This window comes from Nuphar pumila, unplaced genomic scaffold, assembly GCF_984573655.1.
Source record: "Nuphar pumila unplaced genomic scaffold, dmNupPumi1.hap1.1 HAP1_SCAFFOLD_219, whole genome shotgun sequence".
In the NCBI taxonomy this organism is placed as follows: Eukaryota; Viridiplantae; Streptophyta; class Magnoliopsida; order Nymphaeales; family Nymphaeaceae; genus Nuphar; species Nuphar pumila.
The window spans coordinates 70,915-81,899 of NW_028323226.1; the positions used below are offsets into that span (position 1 = coordinate 70,915).

At 51.6% G+C, this 10,985-nt stretch overlaps 1 protein-coding gene across 1 annotated transcript; it reads right to left on the reverse strand.

Annotated features, from left to right (window-relative positions):
* Positions 1-275: 275 nt before the first annotated feature.
* LOC149810740 (uncharacterized) lies at positions 276-1,694 on the reverse strand. The gene has a single exon (XM_089994138.1). It carries the CDS (start codon positions 1,692-1,694, stop codon positions 276-278), a length of 1,419 nt encoding a protein of 472 aa, XP_089850264.1.
* Positions 1,695-10,985: the final 9,291 nt, after the last annotated feature.

Sequence of the window (10,985 nt, forward strand, 5' to 3'; positions counted from 1 at the left end):
GATAAATGCCAGTGAAGTAGAGGAAGGGAGGCTGCTTGATGGGACCATAGATGACTGAGTTCCTGACATTGTTGGCATGGTGGATAGCATGTCCCCACAGAGAGAGGGGCAGACCGGATTCCCTCAGGAAACTTCTGGTCCTCTCCATCAGGGTGCGGTTCAGACGTTCAGCCATGCCGTTCTGCTCCGGGGTGTACGCATCTGTATTTTCAGGCCAGATTCCCAGACCCTCAACGACTTCCTGCAGTTCTGCCCACATGTACTCCCCCCCATTGTCAGTTCGCAGACGCACTGACTGTGCAGCCAGGGATGAGACCCCGCCTCTGCATCTCAGCCAGTGTGCCAAAGTTAGTGTGGCCTAACCGCCTGTGCCAGCGCATGGCCGCTGTCTCAGTCGTGGTGGCTGCTGCAGCCGTGTAGCATACTGGTCCATCCAGCACATAGATGCCATTTAACAGGCTGGCTGTCCCCACTAGCTCCCCGTCGCTGGTGATAGTGATTGTCTCAGTTCCCCCTAGGATGTGTAGCGAAAGGCCTTGGGCCACCAGCGAAGAGACTGATAGTAGATTGGTTACAAGGTGTGGTACATGTAGGACATGCTGCAGAGTGATGTTGCCCTGGGTCGTAGGAATAGTGATCTGCCCCTCCCCCAAGGCCAGTTCTACTGCACCATTGCCAAAGTGGAACTCTCTAGGCTGGTTAAACTCAGCATAGTTCAGCATGCCCCCCTTCTCTTTAGACATGCACCCAGATGCCCCACTATCCAGCACCCATTCAGAGTAAGGTGCTGAGCTTTGTGGTGACATCAGATAAACAGCTGTCTGGGCACTGGTAGAGGACACCTGAGCATATGACAATGAGCTGGAGGTAGCACCTGATCTGGGGAAGCCTGGGGAATAGGTCGAGGGCTGGTTGCTGCAGTGCAGGCTCTCCATCTTTTGCTGCAGCTTCAGTACGCAGAAGGGCACTATGTGGCCAACATTTCCGCAGTGATTGCAGGTTTTGGCTGCAAAGGGGTTCTCCTTGGGGTTGTCCTGATGTTTGGCTCCTCCGGCTGGGGCCCTTGGGCTCCTGGTGTTAGATCTGTTCCCCCTGTCTTGCCTGCCCATTGTGAGATTGACCTGAGGGGGTGGAGGTGGAGCCTGCTGTCTGGAAATAGTGCATAGAGCAGTCCTTAAGGTGTCCATAGTGTACCCTGCTGCATTCAGGGTGAGTATGGGGCAAGCAGAGGCTAGCGAAGCATTGAGGGAAGAAATCACATGGCTGACCAGAGTGTGGTCAGGTAAGGGGGCGTCCATGGCCTCCAGCCTGTCATTCAGAATCAAGATCTGGTCCATGTAATCATCAATGGTCTGAGTAGGGCCTTGCTTCATCTTGAAGAAGCGTTGCTGGAACTCAATCATGTTGGCCCTGAGATGCTGTACATAGTGCTGGGAAAACGCCTGCCAGATTTCAAATGGCGTTTCCAGATTCCTGATTCTCCTAGTCCAACGGGTGGAAACACAGAGCTTGATCCAACTCATTGCAGTTTTCGCACTCAAAATGTCCTCAGGCTCTGCATCTTCTGGTAGCTCCGTCTCGACCCAATCTCCGCAGCCCTTGATAAAGAGAAACGCGCGCATTTGTTCACTCCATTGCGGCCAGTTGTCCTCTCCCATAACCTCTTGCGGGCCGTCTCTCACTATTCTCGCCATCTTGAGGTGGAGATCTTCTGTCTTGAGGTCGAATCCTGTCTGTTTAGCTCATGACCAAAACGTGACACGCGCAGTGGAAGCGTGCTGGGCCCATTGACGATACTCTGGAGACTTAACATGTGCCCGTCTGGGCCACAACTATATACGCAAAGAGAAAGACCTAGGTGCCGTACTCAACGAGATGAAGTGCGCATATCTCGCACGTGCAAACAGGCGGGCTTTCGCAGATGACGTGAAAGCCGTAGCGCAACGTTGTGCACACTTCGCCATCAGCTATGACTGGATGCGAGGTACACCGTAGTGCAACAATGCAGCCACGAAAGGAAGCACGTGTTCAAGCAACCTGTCCATGTAGCGCTGTCTGAGGTCTCTGTCCAAATATGCAGGTGGCATCCGGGACACCCGCAGACCGCAGCATCTCCCTGTTTCGTCGCCGTACGTTGCGGCCACACACGAGACGTGCTCGTCAAGCAAGATGCCAGAGGAGCGACGGTCTTTGGCAGCGGCCAGAACATGTTCGCTGGGGAGAAGGCTGCCGCCTTCTGTTACAGCAGGCGGTGTGGAGTCAAGGCAGCCACAGGCGGCCGAAAAGACCAAATTGGAGGGGACCCCCTCTCTAGCGCCTGGGAAGAATGCATCCCAAGAGCAGGACTCTCGAAACAAGAGGTGCGTTGCTTTGCTGCTTCCAGCCTGGCCGCGTCTGGGATCATTTTCTGCACCGCATTATCATTTATTTAGGGCCAGATCAGCTCTGGCTGCTGCGCCCGTTGTCCACGCCGCCTTTCATGGGCTGGCGTATTTCTTTCTTTCTGCACCGCGTTCTGTTGAGAATGAGCCATTGTTTCGTGAGCAAGTTTGGTGTGGCGATCATCGTATCGCAGCTCAAACACGCTAATATTCAATCTTTGTTCAAATCCCGCAACCATTCCGCAGTAGGTACAATGAATCAGGAATATTTACTATGTTCACCCCGAAGATTGGATAGCAAAAATCACAAATATTAACAAATATATTCTGGAGATTTGGGATGAGAAATTTTCAAGCGGACCCTTTTTTGCGATTTCGTTTGAACATGTGGCGGCCGTATGGTATGCAACACGAAGTATGTATGTATACATGTATGCTGCTAACATACTCTTTTCAGAGCCAAAGATGCTTATTCCCCTAAGCAAAGGACTCTTTCACTCGTGCGCTGCTATACAGCCAAGTGCACTGCTCTTCAGTTTGGCAGGGTGTTTGCAGCGATGCCTGTATGGGCTGGAAATGATGATGTGCGTACGTTGTGCAACCAATCACGATCGTCATCATTGCCATCAGCGTAATTCCAACGAGCACAGTCTCGGCTGTCTTGACCGCATTGTCAACGCTGGCGAGTGGGTTGGCTTCCTTTCGTGTCTCAGTCTCATCATGCATATCCAAGCGCAATCATCCAAACAGTTGAAAGTTGGTGCCGTTTCGCGGACGCTTATTTTGTGTGTATTGTAGATTTGTTTGCTGTACATCCAATTAAGGATGATTTTCTGCCTGCAGTGCCCCCACAAAAATCAAATGGCTCGCACAAACACCGCTGATGGACTCCCTTCGAACAGCTCCTCAATCTGAGTGGGCCTCACTCGTCATGGCATCTGACATCGAATTATTCGAAAGCAAACCTAAAGTCAAGTCTCCCAGTCTGATTCAGCTGCTGGAGCCCACCCTTCAGTTGCTCAAGGCCAGCCCCGAGCTTTTTGCACCTCTGTGGCCGCAGTATGCATGTGCAAGGTCATTGATTCTGCGGGCTGATTCAGACACTGCTGAGGGGGCGGCTGTGTTGTTGTTCTGCAGCGCACTTCGCGTCATCTTGAACGTTGGCTCCTCCACATACAAGCCCGAGCAGCGCGAGGTTCTCAAGGCAATTCCAAGGTGAGTATTTTGAGTGTGGGGCGGCCTTACACGAAATACATTTGTATGCATGCATACGAGGACTGCAATGTCTTGTGGCCGGTGATGTTGGGTTTATGATGTTGATGGTGTAACTTGGTTTGAAAGGAGACATCATTCGCAAGCAGACACTGCGCCAAGCACTGAGCTTCATGCTCATCAGGAAACCAGTACAAAGCATTTGTGACACGAAGTTGCCCGGCAAAAGTTGCATACCGTAGTCTACACAACATGGACCAAATGCTCAGCGTTGCGTTGCGCTGCATTGCGTCCACAACCTTCAACAATTGATCCGGAAATTACATGAAATTGTGATTTTTGTTTCCTGTAGTACTCAAAGCCGCGTTGCATTACGTCTTTCGGTCAACTGTTGTACAAACTACGGTGTCTAACATCTTCGGTGATTCCTGATTAATGTTGTTTGCCTTTCTGGAATTCAACTGAAGCCGATGCCATGCAGCGAGCGGCTGACCCAGCTGCTTGAGCACTCTGAGGCCACTTTGCAGCTCAAGGACTGTGCTGCCTATCCAAATGCTCAGATTGATCGCAAGCGGGCGCCCTGGGAGGTCGCTGCCAACTTGCCGAACGCTCGCCACTGGCCGCCAATTGTGCGCGATGCGATTGTTGCTTGGCACATGAACGAGAAGCACGTCAACGGCAGCCCCCCTGCTGAGAGGGCGGACTTCTGGGAACGTTGGAAGCTGCTCTCTCCAATCATCACCACCATGCTCGAAAAGGTGCGGGCATGTGCAGCAGCTTCATCAGGAACCAAGAGCAAACATACATAATGCTTTGAAGCAGAAACTAATCATAGCGGATCGAAGCAGATAAAATGCTTGGTTTGTCACATTAAGGACAGCCAATCATGTGCAAGCAAATATGTTTCGGACAGTTTGTAGCTTGCAGCAATGGAGACTGTTGATTCCATTGTTGGTCGTTGCGTGTTCCAAGCGCCTTCAACGCTTTGTGGCGGAAAGTGGATTCTCAGATCAAGTTGCCGGGTTCAATTCTCACTGCCAACATGCAATTCGATGCAGCAGTCTTACAATCGAACACTTCCTGATCAACCAGAGGCGCCCGTTGCTGCAAGGTCAGCGATGACCTCCTTACTTATGCCTGTTTTTCTAAAAGGAACTGGGGCCTGAGTACAGTTTTACTCAATGTGTAGTAAGCATCTGGACGTGCTTATTTGTCGAGGAAAGGATCGGCGCACATGATGATGATGTACCTTTTACATCACTGCTGCATCCCCATGGACGTTGGCAACTGCAAGAACTACTTGGGAATGAGAATGCTGGGTGCCGTATCCTTTGCTTGCTTTGCTTCTGAGCGTCGGGCGCCAAACTCGCAGAGAAAGCTTCGAAAGTTCGCCTTCATTACTAGCGCTGAGCTAAAGCAAACTCCCTAACTATTCTCACACACTCATAATCAATCTTTCTTCCCGCCGTCCATTGCATTGTAGGTACGATACATCAGGAGTTCTTGGTATGCTGGCCCCAAAAATGAGATGGTAAAAATCCATGTTCTTGCCGCAAATTTATGGTGTATTAGGTGGATAAAATTACTCAAACGGGCAGTTTGTTGCCATTTCGTTTGAAAATATAGCGGCAGTACGGTATACATCACGGGAAGTGTATGCATGGGTACTTATGGCGTTCTTCGCAATGCAGTTGCTGACGAAGGAGGACTTTGACGAGTGGAGCCGAAGCCCTGCAGTGGAAGCAACCGTCGGCGAAACCGTGTACTCCACGCTCACCTCCCTCGCCAGCCTCGGAATCCAACCTCACGAAGAGGCTCCTCTTAGCGCCCTCGCCGCTCCTTCCACCGTGCCGATGCTCGCCAGTTTCGCAAGCAAACTGATTGATTTCCAGCCACTCCCCCCCACGCCACGCGACAGCGCCGTCGCGGCGCCCTCACGCGCTGAGTGCGAGGCCCTGGAGCTCCTGGTCTGCTGCATCCAGTCTCTGAGGGACATGGCAGTGACGTACGGTGACGTGGCGTCCGCTCACAGCACGGAGGGCGTACCGTCAGAGCTGAAAGGCATCCCCTTGATCTCCTCTAGCAAGAAACGCCAAGCTGCGGAGTATCTTGAGGGCCCTGACCGCCGATTGCAGCGCTCCAACACCACCGGCTCTTCCCGTGGAGGCCCGGGGGGGTCCCCAAGCTCGTCCGGGATAATCTCGACGATCAAGGACGTGCCTTTCAAGGCGATGTCGTGGCTCAAGGGCTGCCTCATGAAGCCGAACGCTGATGTAGTCGGAGCGCCAGCCCCCCGAGAGTCGCTTGCGCTATCTGGAAGGTCCACTATGCCACTGCTGCCCTCTTCACACGACTTTTCCTCCAAACTCGACCCCTCTCAGCAGCTTAGCGAGCCCATCCAGGTACGCTGGTACAGGCGATATGTGCCTCTTGTGATTTGGGTACTATACACACATTGGGGTGTGCCGATCTGCGTAGTCTTCATTTTCGATTGTTGAAATGATAATACTGAAAGTACGTTTATGGTTGGCAAATCTGGTGTGATGATGCGACATCGGATCCCGACTCCCACCTTTGGTTGGGCGTGATTTCACCCGTTGGCTTGCGAATTGTACCATCCGCTCTTCTCAACGCGTCTCTCGCAAGGATCCATGGTTTTGCCGATCCTTGTCGTTGGCAACCGATTGCGGAAGTTCCCAAGATTTCAAGGAGTGCATGGAGCTGAACTCCATTCTTCTAGTCTTTATTTTGAGATACATCGAATGCTTGCCGTGTACCCCAAGTATGGCAGCCCTCTATTTCAAATCGAATTATTGCCTGAATACCTGGACATTTGCCTTGCAAATGTCAGGCATGCTTCAATACGCACAGTCCTGAGTCATCCTGCTGATGGGGTACATGATGTTTGATTTATAATGTTGAGTACCTCTAATCATCGACAGGTCTCTTCATCAGCAAATTGAAGAAGTAGGATAGGTAACACAAGTAAAGTCATCATGTTCAGGTATGCTTGCCTCATGACTCATCTCATGAGTCATGAGATGGTACTAGTAGCACCCACTGCTCCTAGTACCTCTCATCTCATCTCATTCCCAAGTAGCGATCGGAGCTGTCAATATGTCCATGTGGACGCGGTACTGGTTTCTCAACAGAAATATCACTATCAGGTAGGGCTGATAATGATATTTCATGAAGGGCTGCATCTCGTGCAGGCATCTCCCGGCCGAATCTCCATCAATGGCACCTTGAAGGACCTTACCTCTAGACTTGTTGCCGCCACATTCCTTACCACTCGCTTCTCTCGGAGTCTCCAGATGCTCGAGATGTGCCTCCTAGAGACAAAGGCGCCCATCGGCATTGTGGCGCTTGCCAGCAGGTGGCTGCACGCACACACGCAGCTCCTGGAAGCAACGCTCGACCTCGACGAAATCCTTCATGAGTGCGCTCACCATGTGCTACTCGATGACAGGCTGAAGCCTGCCAAATTCGGTATCTTTTGGGCTAACATAATAAACATTCCCGATTTATGATACCTACCGTTGAATGATTACCGGAGTTTGATCAAGGTTGAACATTAGCGTTTACCGGCCGTACGGTGCATGAATGTTGACATAGGCCAGAATACAGAAAACAATAAATGGATGATTGGGAGCACATACAACCTGTTTTGACTCGAGTTCTAGAGTCCTGCTTGGTGTTGAACATCGTCCAGGCCATGGCTGGATGGTATCTCAGATGAAGAAGTAAGTGAATACAGGCCAAGAGGAATCCACTGAACGCTCTGTCCAACTATGGGGACATGACATGCCATGACGCCCGAATGATTTGTTGATCTCTGCATTTCAAATTACCTGTCTGCTTCATCGGTTTCCACTTACAAGCAGTTTACCATTTTGGCGCGAGGTCAGCTCTGGCTGTCTCGCCCGTTGTCAACGCCGCCTTCTTTGGGCTGGCGTATCAATATTTCGATATCGGAGCAACTTCCCGGTTTCTCTTTAGGTTAAATCACACAGAATTACATCTGTTTATGATAGGTTAGATGATCAACATCTGATGAAGTGTCCAGTACTCAACTCCTTTTCGAATTTTCTTACAAGCACCCGCCTGCCTCCATCTGAACTGTACCTTACTGCGCAGGGGTGAGACGCCTCCCATGCTGGCAAACCTTGCAAAGCTTGCGCCCCGCATGGTATTTGCCATCGTCCAGGCCCTCGAGACCGTTGAGCGAGCGGATGCAAAGAGATTCGCAGCCCTCCCTGAGCGCCGTCCATCGCAGCGGAGCTCACGACATGCCAGCAGGTCGTGTCTCACTCGAGCAGGAGCGGCTGCTTCTGCTGATGTCGCCGCGTTCCTGTCCACGTTCACGTATCTCGTCAAGGCCACTCGGGATATCACGCTCGGTGCGGACCCTCCCAAGCTTATCCAGAGCGGGTTTCAACCCCCAATTTTCTCGCAACATCTCATGTAGCAAGGTGAGAGAAAACGGTTGATACACCAAGCAACCATGACCGGTTCCGTGCTTGGCTAAGGGGCTTTTCGGACGGCAACAAAAGGCTAAGGAATGTTGGTTGAGAGTATAAATGCGGACAAATGGCATGCGACCCGATTTGCTTATCTATGCATTTATGAGAGCAAGACAAGAGAGCCGTGTTCATATTTTGGGGGATCTTGACCGGAATGAAGAGGGTCTGGCAACACAGAATTCTTGTTGAACTGCAATCGGTGCGATCAAGTTCGCGGTAAGGCCTGATAGTGGAATGTGTGTGTTCCCCCACTGAATTGAACGATTGATGCATGAATGGGGTGAGACTTAGTGCTTCCCCATAGCCTCCCACCGGCAGCAGACCTTCTCAAGCGGCTGTTCCCATTCCTACTGACCAGCAATGCGTGGTCATCGACTGAATGGTTGCCCTTCAGCGACACTGAAGCAGCAAGCGATCATGCCCATGGACCATGTAACATGAGATTCATACCATGACTGGTTAGGCTGGTCCAGGTACGCTTGCCTTGGGTGATGGTGCCTGAATCCGAAGAAGTTTTTGGAGTTGCCAATGTCCACGTGGATGCATTAGCGTTGTAAGAAGATACATCATCAGTACATCACTGGTAAGATTTCTCCTTTCAGAAGGGGCCTCCGTCTGCAGGTGAGAGCGGAACGCTTCAGCGCCAGAACATCCCCCTCTGGGGCAACATTATCGCCGCGCTGCTGCATCCTGTGGGCGATGCTGACAAGCGCGAGGATTCCGCGGAGGAGGAATACGCTGTTCTGAGCTTGGCTAAGGCCCTCGCACGCGAAACGACGTCCGAAGCGCTCCGCAGCGCGATTTTCTCCTTGCTGAATGCGCTCTTGGAACCGCGGCCAGGTCTGCCGTTGGGCTGCCGCCCAGCTTTGCCAAAAGCATGGGGTTACATAACCGACCCTGAGGTACGCCAGGTTTTCCCCAGACCCTCTGATAGTTTGGAGGTAGATACCCCAGAAAACTTGCTTTTTTGATTGCATCGTGTTCTGGCAAAGCACTGAGCTACGCAATGCCTCGTTGCAGAGGGGCTCTGTGCCCTAGAGCGCTCAAGTAGTCTCCATGAGATCGGACAAGGCACTTTCGTTCAACTTGTGATAAACTACCAGGGCTTTGCCAGGCAGATTGCTTTGCGAGTCTGTAGCCCTGCAAATGCATGTCTTTTGATTGTCTGGGGAGAAAATGGGGTGCGAACCCCATTCTGACAAAAGCCCTGGTCTATGGTGAGGAGTGTCAGAATACGTGTACAGGAAAGGCACCAAACGGAAAATCAATCTGTGCGAGCTCAAGGGCGAATGAAGCACAGGCGGTCCCTTTAGGCACGCGGCGTCTCGTATATTGGGGGTCATATTCGACTCAATTACGGACAAGATCTGTTGCTCCATCGTTCTCCAAAAACACCGCCTCTAAAGTCGATAGTCCCCGCACATGCACTTGATGATGATGCCGTATCTTTTCACAACACTGCCGCATCCACAGGGACAATGGCAACTTCAAGGGCTACTTGGGAATCAGTGCTATCAGTACAATCACCTGAGGTAAGCAATAGGCAACTTCGATTAACGATAGGCAAATTCGATTACTCTTATGAGCAATGAGGCTGTACATTGCAGGGGCCAGTGGTAAACGTCCTACTCCTGTACGCCGAGACCGCTCCTCCTTCAGATGTAACGCCAGAACAGCTCAGTGCCACAGCCGCAGGGGCGTTGAAAGCGGGCGTCCTCACTGGCAATGTGTCCTTCAGCGTGGAGGACTTCAAGGAGGTGCAAGACAAGCGCAGTTCACCGGACGAGGCGACCAAGGTCGTGCTCTGGCGGGTGTTCGGGGGCACGGGAGCTTCCGGCCTCAGCCAAAGGGAGGCCCTCTCTCGCGGGAGAATTCACATGGATGTATGGAACAAATACGAGTGCCAGGGTGGCTTCTCAGATCCTTCATGGTCGGCTGGAAGTGGGCGGCCTCAAGGGCGACGGCTCTATGTGGAGGTGTGACCTTTATCTGAGTTGCTCCTCTTGTTAATTAAAAGAAGTGAAATGATGCTTTGAAGGATGTTCTTGAGCGCACCTGAGAGGAGCCTGCTGAAATGCGTCCAGTATTCGTTGTTTCGCTGCGTGAATGAGCATTCCCTAAAAGAGAAGTGCTCATGCAAAATCATCAATTGGCGCACACGCGTTTTGTGTGATTGTGTAGGGTGGTTTGCTTTCTGGCTCCTGATTCATGGCAACCTGCAGAAGTCTGTTCGCGACTGGGATCTGATTAAGATGCTGTCGACCGAAAGAACTCTGCGCTCTAATGATTTCTCTGCAAACGTGTTTCACAGGAAAGTGTCTTCACAAAGCTACTGCCCTTGAGACCTCCTGATTTATGAGGCCCCCCTCGTCGGCGACGGGGAGGCATGGCGTGACAACCGATTGATGGATTTGTTTGTTCATGACGTTGTTCTCCGCTTCAGGGTGAGCTGCCCACCAATTGGGTCTCACTGTTTGATAGCCATGAATACCTTGCATCTGACCAATGGTGGCGCTGAAATATCAGGGCTAATTTCGTCGGGCTGCTTATGCAGTTGCAGCAGGTACCAGGCCAGCCTCGTCTCCCAGGCAACCTCCCTCCTGAGGCAGCTTCAGAGGGGCAAGAAGCCTCGGCTGCGCGCTGCAAGGTGTGTGATCTTTGGTCCTCGGGAACGCGATCAGCGCTCTGATCAAGCCTGCAATAGATCATATAAAACACCCCTGTTTCCAATTCAGCCCGATTCAGTCCGTTGTAATGTCCCCTATCCCGATCGAGAGGTTGGGATAGATTTTTGATAGATCCCTTCTAATCGTGTTGTTTCAACTGCGGTATACATTCTATACCTGACCCAGAAAATAGAGGGTAGTTT

Coding starts and splice junctions, on each gene's coding strand:
- LOC149810740 (XM_089994138.1), bottom strand. CDS start 1,694: ATGGCGAGAATAGTGAGAGACGGCCCGCAAGAGGTTATGGGAGAGGAC.